General features: G+C 47.4%; 3 protein-coding genes across 3 annotated transcripts; 2 read left to right on the top strand and 1 right to left on the bottom strand.

The window, feature by feature from the left end:
* Window positions 1-2843: 2843 nt before the first annotated feature.
* LOC128820568 (scale keratin-like) lies at window positions 2844-3716 on the top strand. The gene has a single exon (XM_054001340.1). The coding sequence runs from the start codon at window positions 2847-2849 to the stop codon at window positions 3213-3215; it is 369 nt and encodes a 122-aa protein (XP_053857315.1). The 5' UTR covers window positions 2844-2846; the 3' UTR covers window positions 3216-3716.
* A 5303-nt stretch (window positions 3717-9019) lies between these two features.
* On the top strand, window positions 9020-10086 carry LOC128820556 (feather keratin 4-like). Its single transcript, XM_054001330.1, has 2 exons — window positions 9020-9070; window positions 9696-10086. The coding sequence occupies exon 2, from the start codon at window positions 9706-9708 to the stop codon at window positions 10024-10026; it is 321 nt and encodes a 106-aa protein (XP_053857305.1). The 5' UTR covers window positions 9020-9070; window positions 9696-9705; the 3' UTR covers window positions 10027-10086.
* Window positions 10087-15862: 5776 nt separating this feature from the next.
* LOC128820279 (keratin-associated protein 10-7-like) lies at window positions 15863-18907 on the bottom strand. The gene is made up of 2 exons (XM_054000933.1): window positions 18815-18907; window positions 15863-16528 (listed from the first exon to the last, which is right to left on the bottom strand). Exons 1-2 carry the CDS (start codon window positions 18905-18907, stop codon window positions 15863-15865), a joined length of 759 nt encoding a protein of 252 aa, XP_053856908.1.
* Window positions 18908-19072: the final 165 nt, after the last annotated feature.

The raw sequence follows: 19072 nt of genomic DNA on the forward strand, positions 1-19072 counted from the left end.
TCCTGGATGTTGGTCTGGATGAGCAGGTGGGGGGTGGTCCCAGCTGGACTCGGTGACCTTGGAGCTCTTTTCCAACTTAAATAAGTCTGGGATTCTGTGAAACTCCAGGCAGTTTCAAGGAGGGCCTTTTGATACGTCCTCTGAGCTGCTGGAGACTGCGAGGCTCCCATTAGCGCGTTTATCACGCCTGGGTCGCCGCGCGGTGATGAAAGAGTTTTGCTCAATGTTTCTGTTTATGAGTTGATTCAAATTCTGACGCTGCATGAAATGCAAATTACAACCCGAAGATTTCTTTCATCTCAGCACTTTAATTGGCCAAGGTTCACGCCTGGTAACGTTCCATGAAATACACTCAGAATGACAGCGCGGATTCTGCTGCTTCATTTATTCACCTCTCATTAGCTGGCATAATGATGCTGGCTCAAGTGTTAATCATCATTTTCATCTGCTTGAAGGTGCAAGATTTTTTGCTTTCTTCTTCACCCATAGTAGATAAAAAAATTGATGAAAACCTTGGTGCCTTCCTTGTGAAATCAGCAACTTTTATGTGTAGTTGCAATTTGGATTTGGACAAAACCATTCAGAACTTTTCAGAGGAAATTAGAGATATTTTTTAAACTATCCAGATCTGTGTTTTGTCTCACAGATGTTCAGGCTACAAACAGAGAAAATGGGAGCTAAAACATCAGCACTGAAGAAGAAACTCACCCAAATAAATGAAAACTTAAATTAGATGAGAAAATCCACTGAGGTGAGAAGCCATGAGCTGGTGAAGGGAACAGGAAGAGTTCACTTGGACAAATTTTTTTTTTCACATTTTACTTTTAATAATAATTATAAGACTAATTTTAATTATGTTTCAAAATGCTGGGCTGTTAGAACACAACCACATATTTATATTGCAGTAATCACACCCCATTTCACACATAAACTATTAAGGAGGGTTTGGGAAGTGCTTAAAAACACACCCAAAAAATATTTGGACATTTTTGTGGGGAATTATTCCTGTAATCCCCTGGGAACATCCCAAAGGTGGAAAGATTCTTTTTGGGGAAAGAACCTCCCGATTTCAGTGTAACTTTAGTAGGAATGAGTTTATTTAATAATTCATCCACAGCAAATGAGCGGTTTTGAGGTGGGACTTGGCAATGTTCATCTGTGAAAAAAACACTGATACCCCTTCAGAAAAAAAAAAAACAAACAAACAAAAAAAAACAAACAAACAAAAAAAAAAAAAACAAATAAAAAAAACCAAAAACACAAACCTTTGATTTAAGTCCCGCTTTAGGTACTAAAATATTGTGTTTTCTGCATTGAGGAAAATTGGGAATTTCCCAGTCCCAGCGGGCAAATCCACGATTCCCAGAATGACCTAAGGTTTGTGGCTGCTGGTGCAAAACCCATCAGGAGGCTCCTGATTGCAATGGAATGCTCTCCAAGCATTCCATTGCAAAATCTGGCATCAGAAGTGATGAGAGCCAGGATCCGGAGCCCCAAACCCCCAAACCTGTGCACGGCAGCAGGTTCTGACTCCAATTAAAATCATTAATGAAGCTAATGAAGGAAGGGCTCAGCAAATGTGATTTAATTCCCGCTGGGAGGGATGGAGCTGCTCCATCAGGATCCGAGATGAAAGGGAGCCGGCAGCTGGAATGTGCTGGGCAGAGATTCAGGGTGGTTTTGCAAAGTGAGGAGAGTTTCATCACTTTGGGGAGTGATTCGGGCTCATCCGAGGTGGCGACTCCCGGGCTCGGCGTGTTCAGCCCCGGGGCATCCCAGGGTTGGTATAAAAGCAGCAGCTCTGCGCAGCTTTTCCATCATTCTTCTTTTCTCCTCTCCATCAGGTAAGTCTGATGCCTTTTCATTCCTCCTCCAGCTACAGAATGCCTTTGCTTTTTGATTTTGTTATTCCAGCTACTGTTTGCAACTGTTACATTCATTTTCAGAGCTTTCTTTTTCCTTTGTTATTTTTATTCTTTAAATTTTCATTTTTGCAGTATCTTGGCAAGTATTTTATTGCAAGGCTTTAGAAGCCAAATCCATTTGAGGCATTTCTTATTTAGAGATGTTTTTTTCCCCTATTATATGTATTTGGCCATTCTTGGACTGACAGCAGAATGAAAATTCAAGCTTTAAAATGCTGAATTTTCCTGCATTTCAGTCCGTGACTGAATCAGGGAAATTTGTCCATGCCCTGAGCTGTGAAATGATCCAGCTGAAGAAATAGTTTATTTTAATTCTAGTCATTTATATATAAAAATACAAAAATATTTAATTATTTAGTTATTTTTACCACAGCCAAAAAGAATGAAAGTAGACTCGTGCTCTGACCCAGTGAATAAAATAATATTTCTACTTTTTTACTGGAAAAAAACATTAAACCAAAGGCTTTTATGCCCAGATACCCTGGTGGAAAAATGCTTTAAATCTGTATTGTTATCTGATGAAGGAATTGTGCTCCTTCCATCCTGTCCCATGTCCGTCCTACCCTATCTACATCCCACTCCATTTCTCTGTCCATCCCACTCCATTTCCATCTCTATCCTATCCCATTTCCATCTCCATCCTATTTCCATCCTATCCCATCTCCATCCCATCTCATTTCCATCCCACCCCATTTCTATCTCATCCATCTCCCATCCCATCCCATTTCCATTACCCATCCCATCCCATTCCATCCCATCTCTCTCAACCCAAACCTGCTCCTGTCCCACCCCAGTTTTTCCCCCAGGGATGTTTCCCCACCATTTCCCAGCTCCCCCAGTCCCCCACCTGCCCCTTCCGTAGATCCTCGCTTTTCAGCAACTCCTTCTCTGCATTCCAGGAACCTCCATCCCTGCCAGGAAATGTCCTGCTACGACCTCTGCCCCACCACCGGTGGCATCTCCTGCCCGCAGCCCGTGGCCAACAGCTGCAACGAGCCGTGTGTCCGGCAGTGTCCAGACTCCACCGCCCTCATCCAACCACCCCCGGTGGTGGTCACCTTCCCTGGCCCCATCCTCAGCTCCTTCCCACAGCAGGCCGTGGTGGGATCTGCTGGAGCCCCGGCCTTCGGGGGCTCCCCGGGTTTTGGGGGTCTCTACGGCTCCGGGGCTTTCCCGGGATACGGCGCTCGCTCTGGATATGGGATCTCGGCGCTGGCCAGCGGCTCCTGCGGCCCCTCCACGTCGCGTCGCTTCAGCCGCCTCCTCCGCGGCTCCTGTGGGCCCTGCTGAGGGCACTGGAGCCTCCAGGGAATCCTGGGAATGCCCAAATCCGCGGCCACGAGCGTGAGGGGTCGGTGTTTCCACAGGCCCCTTCGCATTCCCGATCTTTCTCCTACTTCTTGTTTGGCACCTCCTCAATGTTTGCTCTCGCTGCCTGTTCCAGCATTCCCAGTTTATTGGACCAACATGGGACAGCCCATTTCATGTTACAACATTCCTGATTTATTGGACCGGTGTGGAACAGCCCATTCCCCATGGATTTCACCCACAATGACCAATATCCTCGGACAACAGCCAGGAGAAGCCGGCTGAGGACATCTCAGAGCAGGACTTTGGTTGGACTTTCCCCCAGATTATCCGGGAATGGATTTTCCCTGAAATTGTCCAGGAATAAATTTTCCCCAAAATTATCCGGGAATGGATTTTCCCTGCAATTGTCCGGGAATGGATTTTCTGTGTTCTGTGATCTATGGCTTTGCAAAGGGGCATTTCTCGCTCATTAAAGCTTTGTTGCATCACACAGCAGCCTCCTGGTTTCCTGTTTTCCCCTTTCCCCCCCCCCCTTTTTCCCCCTTTTTCCCCCTTTTCTCCTTCACCCACTGATCTGCCCCCAGGCAGGTCCGAGCTGCTCCCCGAGGAGGAGCACAGCCTGAGTTTATTTGATTTTCCAAATGTTTCCGTAATAAAACTCCTCAGGAGCAGCTTTCCATCCTTTGAAGGTGAAAAAAAAAATTAAAATAACAGAATTACAGCATCATTCAGGTTGGAAAAGGCCATGGGCAAAACTGACAGGCCATGGGGAATTTATCAGGTAGAATTATTCTGTTTTTTTTATTTAACAAGGAATTATGGAGTCAAGGAATGGTTTGGATTGGGAAGGACCTCCAAATGTCATCCAATCCAACCCCTCAGGCTGCTCAAAGCCCCTTGAACACTAGAAAAATCAAAGATCCTAGACATTCTTATTAAATTATTTGGGTTTTAAATAAATTTAAAAAAAAAAAATAAATAAAAAATGGGAACAGGCAAAAAAAGAAGCTTTTCTTCAGTGTGCCTGAGGGAGAATTTCATTTAAAACACCCGAAAAAATTGAAGTGCAGCTCCTCCAATAGCAAAATGAGAAAAATGCCAATCCCACGGGAATCTGGCCCTGGAAGACATTGGAATCCAGCAGGGCACATCCCTGGGCCTTTGTGCCTGCAGGGAATTTGCCAGCCTGCGGCACCTAAAAATCCATTAAATAAAGATTTTGTCAGCCTGGAGCACCTAAAAATCCATTAAATAAAGATTTTGCCATCCCGGACCACCTAAAAACCCATTAAATAAAGATTTTACCCATTAAATAAAGTATGGAAATCAAACATGAGAAGTTTAATTGGCATTGGGATCTGCCCCGAGCTGGGATTTGGCTCAGGCTGCGTTTGCAATGCCTTTAATTAGTCAGCTGCTGATTGCATCTCAATTAACAGCATTCCCTTGTCCTGGGACTCAGCCCAGGGTAAGGCAAGGGTGCAGTGACCTCTGGGGTTCAGAGCTGAGTTTTTCTCATTCTCAGAGTTTTGTCCCGGCTCCCGGGAATTCCCTGTTTGGGTGGCAGGTGGATCAGGAGCCTCAGTTGCCTCCATCAGAATTTTCCTGTCGTGTTCTTCTTCAAATTGTGCCTGAGAACTTCAGGAAATGCCACAGTCAGACACATCCCCCTGTTGCAGTGGCCAGAAAATGATGATTTTTGTATCAAATTGGCTCCCTAATCAGAGGTCACAGGACCAGAGGCTGCTCCAAAACAGAGATGGAAAAGGAAGAGAAAATCCCCTAAACTTTGAGACATTTTCGGATACTTTCTCTGTGTTTCTTTCTTTTCCTTCCAAGCCCAGGGATAATTAAGGAATTAAAGAATTGTCCTTTAGGGTTTCATAAAACCAGAGAATGGTTTGGGTTAGAAGGGACCTTGAAGATCATTGGTTTATGGGCAGGGACTCCTTCCCCCATCCCAGGTTGCTCCAACTTGTTCTTGGATAATTCCAGGGATGGGGCAGCCAGACCACCCTCCCAGGGGAGAGTGGGTTGCTGTGCAGGGAACACTTTAACAACTCTTTAATTTATTTTAATTTATTTACGGGAACTCACAGAATTCCAACAAAAATTTGCCTTTCAGGTAAAAATTCCTGTGGGGATTTCCAAGGGAAGTTTTCCAAGGAAAGTTTTTCCCGCCAGGCTGTTTCTAAACAATGAAAAACCATAAAATTACTGTGTGGGGAGGTAATTAAATTGCAGCCTGGGGCAGGCATTGAGACATAAATAATCCGGAGTCACCTGTGTTTGACTTTCTCTGGGAACAGGGAACAGCCATGCCTGCCCTGAGGGAAGATCCGAATGGGATTAGGAGAGTTCCAAAACCTCTTTATCCCTCATGGAATGACTTTGTGTCACCGCTGAAAGAACCTGGGCACCTTCCGTGGGTGTGGAAAGGCACCAGAAGCTGCCGCGCTCACCCAGACTGGTGGAAAACCCCCAAAATTATGGCTAAAAACCACAGGAAAACTCTGGATTTTGATGCACAATGGTTTAATGAGAAAGGAGAAAGCGAAATATCACGGAGGGGATGGAAAATCCTGGGGAAAATGAAGGAAAGAATCACTCCAGGGCTGGGCATTCCACAGGGGTGACTCCTGTGTGTTCAGGCGTGGGAAGGTGACACGACTTCATCACACTTTCAGCCAGCCAGGGATCATGGATGGGACCATTCCAAGGTAGGTTTTTGGTTTTTTTTGTAGGACCCGTGGGGAAAAAAAAGAAAAGGGAATTTACATAAAAGCACAGGGCTGAGGATGCCCCGGGAACTGCTGGGATTTGGGGCTGAGGATGCTCTGGGAACTGGAGGCTTTGTGGAGGCTCCGTGGTTGCTCTTGGTTGCTTCCTGCTCATTCCTGGGATGTTTAACAGGGTCTGCAGCTCCCAGAGGATCCGTAGGAAGAGTAGGACCTCCCATAACTGTAGGAGCCATAGGAACCCCCAGATCCCAGGAAGTTTCCGGATCCCAGGAAGTTTGAGGGTGCCGAGGATCCCACGACGCTCTCCTGGGGGCAGGAGCTGAGGATGGGACCCGGGAAGGTGATGACCACGGGCGGGGGGTGGATGACAGCCCGGGAGTCCCCGCAGGAGGTGACACAGGGCTGGTTCCAGGTGTCCGCGCAGGGCTGAGGACAGGAGATCCCGCAGGGGGCCAGGCAGCGGGAGCTGGAGCTCTGTCTGTAGGAAAACATCTTCTGGGATTGAGGATGGGTCTGGAACCACAAAGCCGAGGCAGCAGGAAGGTCAGAGACCGATTTAATGGAGATTGGGCTGGGAAGAGAAAGAGCAGACAGCAAAAAATCACAAAGAGGCTCAAAATTCGGGGTTTTCCATCTTCTCATGTCCTTTTCTCCTATGTCTCCTGACTCTTAATTATGGAGTCATTTTGACACAAAAATACCCCTCAAAATGAACAGTAAATACCAAATTAACTGTAACCCCCAAAATGAGCAGTAACCCCCAAAATTAACAGTAAATCCCAAATTAACAGTTACTCCCAAAATGAACAGTAAACCCCAAAATGAGCAGTAACTGCCAAAATTAACACTAACCCCCAAAATTAACAGTAAATCCCAAATTAAGTTACTCCCAAGATGAACAGTAAATCCCAAATTAAGAGTAACCCCAAAAATGAGCAGTAACCGCCATGATGGACAGTAAATCTCAAATTAACAGTAACCCCCAAAATGAGCAGTAACCCCCGAGATGAACAGTAAATCCCAAATTAACAGTAACCCCCAAAATGAGCAGTAATCCCAACCCCTGCCCTGGCCCCGCTGGCCCCACAATTCTGCATCCAAGCAAAGCTCAGTTCAGATCCTGACAGTTCCATGAACAATTCCAGGCTCGGACTTACCCCTGTGGAGCTCAGAGTGAGTCGGGAGGGTTTGCTGGAGCAGCCCAGAGCCGAGAGGGTTTTTATACCTTTTCTTGGGCAATCAGTTGGAGCTGAAACATCCACGGCTGATGAATGATCCAAGAAAAATTCCCTCCACCTCTCACTGGCCCAGATAAAGTGATTATTTCGCTCAGCAATTATTGCTGTTGTTGTTACATCCATGGCATTACTCAGGCGCACTAATGATTTCTTTTTTTTGATTTTCATTGTTGCTTTTTCCTACTTCTGGGATTGCCTCATGATTGCTCAGAGCTTGATCCATCAACACGAGGTGCTGACATAGCGCAGATCCCACCCCGCTTTTTCCGAGGAAAAGAGAATTGTGCAATTTCTCCCATTATTGGCCCACAGTGACTCCGGTGACTCCAACTCGAGGCACGTTTGTCCACAGGCACCTTCTGACGGAATTTGGGAATGGGAAGAGCTCCTTCCCACCCTCCTGGTCAAGGAACACTCCCAGCTTCATAAAATGTCCGGGGGGGGGTAACTGGGGTTTTTTCCACATCCACTTTTTAGGGAATCTGTGGGATCAGCACTGCTGAGGGAGGAGGATTCATGGACTGGGGTGAGACAGGTCAGGGAGGGGATCCGTGCATCACCCCTGGAAAACCTGGGAATGTCCAGGCACAGCTCTAGCTGAGGCAGAGGTCTGGCTGCAACTGCAGCAGATTTGTTCCTCAGATTCCTCCTTCTCCAGTCATTCATGGATTGCATTTCCTGTTGAGTCTCCATTTTCCATAACCAACATTATTCCCAAATTTCCTCAAGAAATGAGCTTTTTCCCCCCAAAATCCCTCCCCTTTATGGAGTTATAAAGTGGACAGTGGGGTTTTGAGTAGCCCTGAGAGTTCAGTCCCAAAATGTCCATTTTATTCTATTTTTTCCATTGGGTGGGAAGCCTGAGGGAGCTTTCCTGGGGTTTCTCTGAGTTTTCCCAACCCTTTGAATTTACAGTTAAGAGGATTCACCCAAACCAAAACCAGGATTAGGAAAAACTGGGGAAAGAAAAATTGTGGGAAAGAAAAGAGAAAAACTGGGAGCTGCTCCTGCCTCGACCACACCTGGAAATCCCTGTCCCAACCTCCTCATCCTCCTAAAAGGGTAAGAGGAGAAACCCAGTGGGATCAACCCAAATGAACCCTAAAATTCTTCATTTTGGGTCCTGGTGTTTGATTCTCCCCCTCTGTTCTGCTGTGCTGAGATTCCACCGGGAATTCCGTGCCCGGTTCTGGTGTCCCCAAGCCATGAAGTTGCTCAGGGGACTGGAGCCCCTCCCCTTTGGATCCAGGCTTGGAATGTTGGGAATGTTGGGAATGTTGAGCCTGTGGAGACCCCAGAACCCCTCCAGGATCTGCAGGGGCTCCAGGGAAGCTGGAGAGGGACTTTTCCTCAGGAACTGCAGGGACAGGACACGGGGAATGGGGTCTGGGGAGCAGAGGGGGAATTTGGGTGGGATTTTGGGAAGGAATTGTTCCCTGTGAGGATCTGGCCCAGGGAATTCCATGGATTTCCCACCCCTGGAAGTGTCCAAGGCCAGGCTGGTCTTTGGAAGCTGCCCTTGACTGTGGAGCAATTCCACCCCAAAAAATTAATTCCTCAACATTTTTACCAACTTGGCAAAATCAGCAAAATGCTTCAGGAAGTGAAACCGCTTCAAAAAACAACTCAAGGAAGAAACTGGAGGGTGTTGGGAGAAACTGATAATTATTCTGAGGCAGATAAAACAATCTGAGCCCGGGCAGGGATCGCCTCCCGAGGGTTGGGAAATGCTGGGGATGGCTCAACCCCCGCGGGCGATCCCGGGATGGGATAAAAGGCTCCCGGCTCCCAATTCCTCCCATGCCAGCTCCAGATTCCTGAGATTTCAGCAGGGCTTCTCCTCCTTGGGATCTGAGTGAGTCTGGGGGACACTTTGGGGTGGCTAGGGTGGGAGTTGCTCCTTGGGGAGACTGGGAGAGCCCTGAGGAGCTGCAGGGGAGGAAGGAAGAGGGTGAAGGGAAAAAGAGATAAAAATCTGGGTTTTTGGAGAAGAACTGTTTGGGAAAGAGAGAGGAAAGGAGGAGAGGGACAGGGAGAAGGGAAAGAGGGAGAAAAATTAGAGTTTTTCCAGAGCAGGTGCTTGGGAGGGAGGGAGGGAGGGAGGGGAGAAGGACAGGGATAAGGGAGAAAGAGGAAAAATCTGAGCTTTTGGAGAGGGAATGCCTGGAAGGGAGGGAAGGAGGCAGGGAGAGAGAGAGGGAGAGGGACAGGGAGAAGGGGAAAAAGAGAAAAAAAATCTGAGTTTTAACAGAGGAGCCGTATGAGAGGGAGGGATGGAGGGAGCAGGAAAGAGGGACAGGGAGAAGAGAGAAAGAGAAAAATCTTCTGAGATTTTGGAGAGTTTTTGGAGGGAGGGATGGAAGGAGAGAAGGAGTGAGGAGAAGAGGGAGAGGGAGAAGGGAAAGAGAGAAGAATACGAGCAGGAGCTCTGCTGCGCTGATTTCCAACCCCGTCTCCTCCCCTACCTCCCCTTCCCGCAGCAGTTCCAGGATGTCCTTCTCCAGCCAGCTCAGCTCCCGCTGCTCCGCGCCCTGCGCCGTGTCCTGTCCCCAGCCCTGCGCGGACACCTGGAACCAGCCCTGTGTCACCTCCTGCGGGGACTCCCGGGCTGTCATCCACCCTCCACCCGTGGTCATCACCTTCCCGGGTCCCATCCTCAGCTCCTGCCCCCAGGAGAGCGTCGTGGGATCCGCATTCCCAGCGGGAATGGAGCGCCCCGTGGGCCTGCAGGGCTCCCTGCTCTATGGAGGCTTCTTCTCCTCCTCCAGGAACGCCTGGAGGCAGCGCTCCGGGGGCTGCGGGCCCTGCTGAACCAGGAAAGGGCATGAGGGAACCTGGGGGAGTGGCAGCAGGAGCTGGGGCAGGGGCTGAGTGGGGGGATGTAGCTCCATGGGGCTGGGAGATGCTCTGAATCCATGGGAACTGCTCAGGATCTATGGGAACTGCTCAGAATCCATGGGAACTGTTCAGAATCCATGGGAAATGATCAGGATCCATGGGAACTGCTCAGAATCCATGGGAAATATTCAGAATCCATGGGAAATATTCAGGTTCCATGGGAACTGCTCAGGATCCATGGAAAATGTTCAGAACCTATGGGAACTGCTCAGAATCCATGGGAACTGTTCAGGATCCATGGAAATGGTTCAGGATCCATGGGAACTGCTCAGAATCCATGGGAACTGCTCAGGATCCATGGGAACCTTTCAGAACCTGTGGGAAATGCTCAACTTCCATGCAAACCCCTCAGCACCCCTGGGATCTCCTCAGCACCCCTGGGATCTCCTCAGCACCCCTGGGAGCTGCTCTTCCTCTCCCCCTCCTTGTTTTTAATGTCACTTTCTCCGAATTTGCCTTTTCCCTCCTCAAACCCCAAAATGTTCGCCCACTTTTATCCCAATAAACTTCTGTGTTTGCATTCAAATCTCTTGGATTTCTTCTCTTTTTTATAAAACCTCTGCAAACCCATGGGACCAAACTCTCCCATTATCCCAGAGATCTTGGGAGGAGGGTTTGGCTCTTCCAGGGAATGTTTTTATGGATTCACCTGTCAGAAAATTCCCATTCGTTCCCAGGGAACCAGGTGGGACAGAGCTCCGCAGTCCTTGGAAAAAAAATCCATGAAAAATTAAGTATTCACTCCAGAAATGCTCCAAGAGCTCATCCTGCCTGAACAGAAAACTCCAGATCATGATGCAGAAAGGATTTTATTGGGGCTGAGAAATGGGATTCATCCAATGACAGCAGCACCGCCAGGAATCCCAGGGGAATTCAGAGGGAATTCAGAGGAAATTACAGAGGAATTCAGAGGAACTCAGAGGAATTTGGGCAAATTCACAGCAAGGCAGAATCGATGGGAATTGTGAGCGGAGATCCGATCCAGAGGGAATCGCGGGGCTGGGATCGCTCCTGGGATTGTTCCTGGGATCATCCCTGGGATCGTTCCTGGGATCATTCCTGGGATTGCTCCTGGGGATCGTTCCTGGGATCAATCCTGGGATCATTCCTGGGATGAAGGAGCAGCCCCAGCCCCTCTCGGAGCCCTCCCCTCGCTCTCTATTTGCGGATTTGCTTCTTTTTCACCTGGATTTGGTAACCCAAACCTTTGCTGGGCTTGGCAGGGCGGGGGTAGGAATTTCGGGGATAGGAGGAGTAGGAATTTTGGGAATAAGAGAGGTAGGAATTTCGGGGATAGGAGGGGTAGGAATCTCGGGAAAAGCAGGAGGAGGAGGAGAAATTCCAGCCACCAGAAGTGGCTCCGGGCTCGAAGGAGCTCTGGACAGCTCCGGACTCGAAGGAATTTCCCATTCCCGCTGGGAATTCGGATCCCACGATGCTCTCCTGGGGGCAGGAGCTGAGGATGGGCCCCGGGAAGGTGATGACCACGGGCGGGGGGTGGATGAGAGCCCGGGAGTCCCCACAGGAGGTGACACAGGGCTGGCTGCAGGCGCTGGCCACGGGCTGGGGGCAGGACACAGCGCAGGGCTGCTGGAAGGACATCGCGGGGCTGGAGGTAACACAGAGAGGGGACAACGTGAGGGGACAGAGCAAAGAGGAACCCTCATTTATTTATAATTTATCATTTATCAATTATCATTTATTTATCAAGTATTGATTATTAATTATTAATATTTATTATTTATTTATTCGAATATTCATATTTCCAATGTTCATATATTCCAATAGTCACATTTCCAATTTTAATATTTTCAGTGTTCATAAATCCAATGTTCATAATTCTTATATTTCTTATATTAATATTTCAAATATTCATATATTTTAAAATTTGTCTTTTCAATATTCATATTTCCAATGCTCATTTTTCTAATATTCATTCATACATACATTCATTCAATTATTAATCTTTTCAATATTTATATTTCCAATAGTCACAGAATCACAGAATCACAGAATAATGAGGTTGGAAGAGACCTCTAAGATCATCAAGTCCAACCTATACCTTAACACCTCAACTAATCAAATATTCAAATTTTCAAATTCGTCTTTTCGATATTCATATTTCCAATATTAATATTTTCAACTTTCATATTTATAATACTCATATTTCTTATATTCATATTCCAAATATTCATTTATTAAATTCATCTCAGAACTAACACATTTTGCCTCATTTATTTCCGACTGTTCTGTTCCCAAATCTTGAACCATCTCCCACCTCTCCTTGTGAATTTTTTAGTGGTAAATTCAATAATTTTCAAGCTCAAACCCTGCCCGACCCCCCAGACCTGACTTACGTGGTGGCACAGCAGGAGATGGGATGAGAATCACAGAAAAATTATTTAAAATCTCGCTGCAGGAGCTTTTATAGAGCCTCACTTCGCCCCGGGGGAAGGGAACAAATCCTGCCCTCTGTGTCCCCATTGTCCCTCAAATGCCTTTTTTTTTTTTTTACTTTTGTCTCTCAATCAAGGTCATTCTGACCATTGTTTCTCCCAAAACTCCACCTGGCGTGCCTTTAAATCCCGGAGATTTTGGGATGTCAGACAGGGAGGGCGATTCCCACCCTTGGCACAACTCCCGAGCTGAAGATTTATTTTGCTGTGAGCTTTCATATAGATTTTTTTTCTCCAAATGGTATCAGAATCCTCCAAATCAGTATCCCCATGTGGATTGGCCTCTCCATCCCCTGTTTTTGTTTCTCCAAATGGAGAATTCCTGGCTCAGAGCCGGCGCAGGAGATGAAAGCAAGGCCTTGGGCTCCTCCCTGGATCTCCTTCCCCGCTGAATCAACAGCCAGGGCTGGGATTTCACCTCAGACTTTTTAATAATCCCCGTGAGGAAATCGGCACCAAAAATTGCCCAATTCCCGCTGGGTGTCGGGCAAATGAGGGGTTGGGTGGGAAAAACAAGGGTTTGACATCGTCCCGAGATCTGAGAACACTGAGATGGCGAGGGGAGGATTAAAATTCAAGTTAAAATTAAATTGTTTTGGCAGCAGCTTGAGTCAGTGCGATCGCAGGGGAAACACGATTTCCAGGGGAGGAGCCACAGAGAAATCTAGGGATCATTCCCAGCCCCTGAGGAGGAGGAGGAGGAGGAGGAGGAGGAAGGTTTTGGGGTGAGGATGAAGAAGGGCAAACAATGATTCAGGAATCTGGAGATGTTTTTCAGAGATCTTAATTTCCCCGACATCACTCCTGAGTCAGGACCCGGCGCCCTCTCCAGACTTCCCCTGGGAGCTGCTGAGCCCGCAGAAAATCCTGCTTTATTAAGCATTAATTAGCAATAATCAGCTTTTCCCTTGCTCTTTCCGGGCCCGCACCTCCCACGCGAGACAGGGAATCACAGGAGGGTTAAGGTTAGGGGTTAGGCTTAGGCTTAGGTTTAGGTTTAGGTTTAGGGTTGGGTTAGGTTTAGGATTCTCTAAGATCGTATTTAATCCATGTTTTTCCAAATCTAAGGAGGAATTTTGCATTTTTTTCGGGGGGATAGAATTGATTTTTTTCTGGAAATGCTTGATGTATTTCAATGCCCCTCACTACAAAATGATATTGAGGTGAAGTTCCCATTATCCTGCCCCTCCATCCCTTGGGAATTGTTCATTCACTTGTTTTTTTCGACTCCTTCATGTCCTGGAAACCACAACTGAGTCACCCCAAAGCTTCTCCTCCCCTGGGGGGACAATCCCAATCTCTATTCCCAATCTCCACTCTCTATCTCCAATCCCAATCTCTAATCCTGATATCCAGTCCTGATCTCCAATCCCAATCTCCAATCTCAATCTGCAGTCCTGATCTCCAAGAGGAATTCCAGTTTTTTTCCAAGTGGTTTTGGTGTTTTTTCCACAGCTGGATTATCCTCAGGTTTTCTTGTTTTACTTCTCTCTTCAAATATCCCTTTTTTTTTTGTTTGTTTGTTTCCCACCTCTGTATATTAAAGCTTTTCATGGATATCCACAAAAAAGTTGGAGAATCCCTTTTTCTAAAGAATTTGGTGGGGAATTAAGGAGGCAAAATTGCTGGAAATGGATTTTTTTCCAGCCTGGTAACTTGGGGTTTGGTTCTTAATAAAATAGTATTTATTTTTATATAGCTTATATTTTTTTCAGTGTTAAAAAACCCCAATTTGTTTGAAAATATGAAGAGAGTGAACTTCTGGAATGACCGAGCTGAGGGATTCCAACGGATTTTGGGAGCCCCTCTTTAAACTTGAGCTGAAGGGAAACGTTCTCAAGTCTCGATTATTGGCACCATAAAACAAGAGAAGAGCAACTTTAGGGTGAAAATCATCAATTTACTAAACTTAAAAAAAAGTATTCGGAATAGATAAGGAAATAAACCATGTGAAATGATGAAATAATGAAAATTATGACCTTGTTTTTTTTTTTTTTTTCTTTCCCAGATCGATTATTCCAGTTTTAGGGCATGTAACCCAAATAAAACCTAATTAACATTAAATTAACATTCCAGGTCCAGGCGTAATCCAGCCTGGGAATGTTTGGGAAGCGTGCTGGCTCTTTTTGTTGTGCGGAAGCCCTGGGATATTTTGGGGCAGGGGTAATTTTGGGGCGGGGAATGACCCGGAATTCCAGCTCCAACGTGGCCATTAGGGAAGAATGAACTGAACATGATCTTTAGGATAAAAAACAGCACCTGGAATAGCTCAGAATGGGATGAGCAGGACACGCCTGGCATCCCAAACTGCCCGGAGGGATCCGCTGCTGGCACCGGCTCCTGGAATTTGGAGCTCCACGTCCCTCCCTGTCACTGCGGAGAGGTGGAGAAGAGTCCTTGGAAAAGCAGTTCAGGAAAGTTTGGATGCAGAAATGTGGAGAAAAGCTTGGGTTTGGCTCAGTTCCCTTTGTTTAGAGGGAAGAAAATCCCCAAACAGGGCTGGGTATGAACAGGACACTAAAAATTCCCATTTAGCTTCAATCTGAAAGTTTTATCCTGGAAAATGCAAAGCCAGATGTTTTTAGGAATAAAGTATTTTATCCCAGAAAATGCAGAGCCAGGGCTTTTTTAGGGATAAAATCTCTTATCCCAGAAAATGCAGAACCAGAGTTTTTTTAGGGATAAAATCTCTTATCCCAGAAATGTAACCCTAAATTTTACCTTCAGTCAAGTTCGGAGCAGTCCAGGAAGGGCCTGGAGGTCGCCTGTCCCTCTATCCAAGGCTGAGTGTCACCAAGAGAGCCCAAGGAGCAGAGGAAAAAGGGAATTCAGAACGGGTTTGATGCAGCAGCATTTTAATGGGAATGCAAAGTGGAGCCGAACATTTGCAGAGAGAACAATGCAGACAAAGAGGAGCCGACTCCGAGAAAAGCCCCAAATCACCCAAAATCACCCAAAATCATGATCACCTGCTCCAGCCTGACCCCTTCCAGCCCGACAGCTCCTCCCCTCACACTTGCTAAGACCTTCCAATCCCTACCATTCCCCAAATCCCTCGGTTCCGATCCACGCATGGTGTCGAACTGGGCAGAGAAAGTCCAAAGCACAGACAGAAGAGGCAAAGCCCCAAGAAGAAAGAAAAGCCTGAACTAAACTAAAGCTCTATCCTAGACTTAAAACACAGGGTCCTGGTTTCCAGTGGCGCTTCCCTCTCCGGCAGCCTTCAGATCACATTCCGTATTCCTTCACTTCTTCCCTCGTTCCTTTCTGTGGTTATTTCCCTCAAAAATCGCTCAGATCTTCTTGCAGAGACCCCTCTGGCACGGGTGCTTCCAGCGGGTGGAGAAGGTGTAGGAGCGCTCAGGGACGCACTTGGTGGCACAGGGCGTGGCACAGGGCGTGGCGCAGGGCGTGGCGCAGGTGGGGACGCACTTGGTCACGCACTTGGTGGCACAGGAGGTGGTGGCACAGGGTGCGGCGCAGGGCGCGGGGCACGGTGGGGCGCACTTGGTGGCACAAGGTGGGGGACAGGGCGGGGCACAGGGTGGAGGACAGGGCGGAGGACAGGGTGGGGCACAGGGTGGGGCACAGGGCGGGGGACAGGGCGGGGGACAGGGCGGGGCACATTGGGTGACACACGGGGGGTCACACTTGGCCACGAACTGTGGCACGCAGCAGGACTCCAGGCACTCCAGGCCCTTCTGGCCCGTCCCGATGGGCACACCCGCCTCCAGTGCCCCGGCCAGCTCGGCCGACTCAGTGGAGCCCACCACGGTCTCCTGCGGGTATGTGGTGAGGATGGGCCCCGGGAAGGTGACAACCACGGGTGGTGGGAAGATGATGACCCGCGAGTCGGGACAGGCCACCACGCAGGGCTCATTGCAGGCGGCGGCGCGCGGATCGGGGCAGGGCTCACCGCACACGGTTTTCTCGCAGGACATCTTGCGGCTGGGCTGGACCTGCAAGGAGGGGACAAATGTCAATCCCAAGGAGCCAGAGGGATGGGATCAATCCCTGGAAAGGCATGAGGTGGGAGGTGGGTAGATAACCACTCAGCTCTGCTTGGCTTGGCTCTTCTTCGTGACATCCAGAGCCCTGGGAACACAAACACCTCTCTGGGGACACCAGAACACCTCTTTTGGGGACACCAGAACACACCTCTTTGGGGACCCCATACCACCTCTTTTGGCAGCACCAAGCCACCTCTTGGAGGACACCAAATCACCCCTTTGGAGAAACAAAAACACCTCTTTGGGGACACCAAAATACCTCTTTGGGGACACCAAATGACCCCTTTGGGGCCCTTGTTTAATTAATATAATGTTTTCTCCTGTGCAATTTGGGCTCCAGGGGTGGAGCTCAGTGAAATGAGGGCAACACATAAACCACTGTAGGAATGGACAACACGAGAGGTTTTACCTTACCCAATTTGGGCAAAGTCTGGGCTAAGAAGATAAAAATCCAAGGACTATCATCCCTGTGATGGAATTGATCCATAAGGATACCAATAATTATGGAATTAGTGCAGTCAGTTCAGAACAGGTGCCTTTGCCACAGATACTGAGCACAAAACTCACTTGGAAAATTCAATAAAAACCTTTTGCAAGATCATGAGGAAAAACTGAAGCACAACAAAAACCTGAGAGCAGCTGTCCCAGATTTAAATTTCAGAGGGATTAAAACTGTTCCCAAACCAGGGCTGAGTTCTTCTTTCTGGTTTTGAAATAAATTTAAAGGTGGGGATTTGGAAAACAGCACAAAAGTCCATTTCAAGTCATCATTTCAACCTTACCCAAATTCCATCTCAAAGCACCCAGTGAAGGTGCCGCTTAATCTGTTGTTGCAGATTAAGTTGAATATTTTGGGTTCAGCCCAGGTGATTATTTATTTTTTTAGCTGCATATTGGAGAAGCCTGGATGGGGTTGAGTTTGACTCAAGCCATTTTCGTTTTCTTTCCGCGTTCTAAACACAATGCCCAAATGTGCATAATTCACCCAAATTTAAACCCTAATCCAGGTGCTCTCCTGATCTTCCCACCCTTTAAATCTGCTACAACTCTGAATTCCCTGTCCTTGACTTGACCCTGATCAGAGACCAAAACAGAGGAAAGGAATAACTTAAAACCAGACCTAAACACAGAGCACAGCACATCCCAAACAGATTCAAATATTTTCACTTTGCATAAAACCAAAGCTTTGCATAAACAGAACAAAACCACCCAAAGCAGCTTCCCAAGCTGACATTTTTTGGGTCATTCCTGTATCTCCTGCATAGGAAAACCAGGAATTTTGTAGGGCCGCATCCACAGGGATGTTGTGTCCTCATCCACAGGTGACTGCAGCTCTGCCCATCTCAATATTTCTAAAACTTGTGTTTAAATATCTGTACCACCTCTGCCCAAAATCAGATAAAAATTGGAAGCCACAATGTCAGAACCACCCTGCCAGGTGGAAGCTGCTGGCTGAGGTATTTTAAGGTTACCTAAAGGCTGAATCCATTAAATTTTCATAAAGCAATAGAATTAAATGTTTTTAATATTATCTAGATTGCAAATACATTTTTAAACTATGATCCCGCAGCGCTTCTGGATGAATAATCAAAATTATTTTGATTATTCCATGAAAATAAACGGAACTGTTTTCCAGAATGGCAGAACACGAATCCAAAATTCAGCGCTGAGTTAAACGTAAACATTTTTAAAATCAGACTCGTTTTATTGTATTATTTTAGGAAGAAGTTATATCAGAATCCAACTTACTCAGTTCACCGAGGAGAAGCCAACAGGACCCGCTGGAAGCTCCCTGAGTCAGGAATGGTTTTTATATCCCCAGCTGGACCACCAGGCTGATGCAAGAAAATAACGTCATATTTGGGCATTAGGTCCCATTACTCCCCAAACCAAATTTGAGGGGTAATTACAGTAATTGCTTTGCTTTGCTCACTGTTTGTGTTGATTACCCTTTTCTCACCAGCACATGACCGCTGTTGTTTGGGCCCAGATTCTTCTAATTTCAGAGTTTTGAGGCTCAAATTTATTCTTGCAGCTCTGCCAAGGTGAAAACCCGGGGTGAGCTCAGCTTTGCAGAAGCTCCTGAGCTTTGCAAGGCTCGTCCTTGCAGCTCCTTAATCCCAGGATTTGTTTTCCTGGCCTCCAAGAATGCAGCAGAGCCTAACCCAGCATTAGCTGTGAGTGTTCCCGGCTGCTTCCAAACTTGTTGGGACGTGTTTATGGGAACGGCTGGACTGGAGTGGCCGAGTCGGCTCCCAGAGCCACTCCCGGCTGAGCCCGTGGGGCTCTGGCTCCTCGTTTGGTGTCCGAGTCCAGGATCCGACTCATCCCAAGTTCCAAACCTTGAGGAGTTCCACCTCAGCATGAGGGTGAACTTCCTTCCATGGAGCTGCTGCCCAGGGAGGGCAGAATTCGGATTGTCCCTGTCTGGAAGTCATCCCAAACCCACGTGGATGTGTCCCTGTGTCACCTGCCCTGGGAGATCTCCAGAGG

Source organism: Vidua macroura, chromosome 29 (assembly GCF_024509145.1).
Source record: "Vidua macroura isolate BioBank_ID:100142 chromosome 29, ASM2450914v1, whole genome shotgun sequence".
NCBI classification, from domain to species: domain Eukaryota; kingdom Metazoa; phylum Chordata; class Aves; order Passeriformes; family Viduidae; genus Vidua; species Vidua macroura.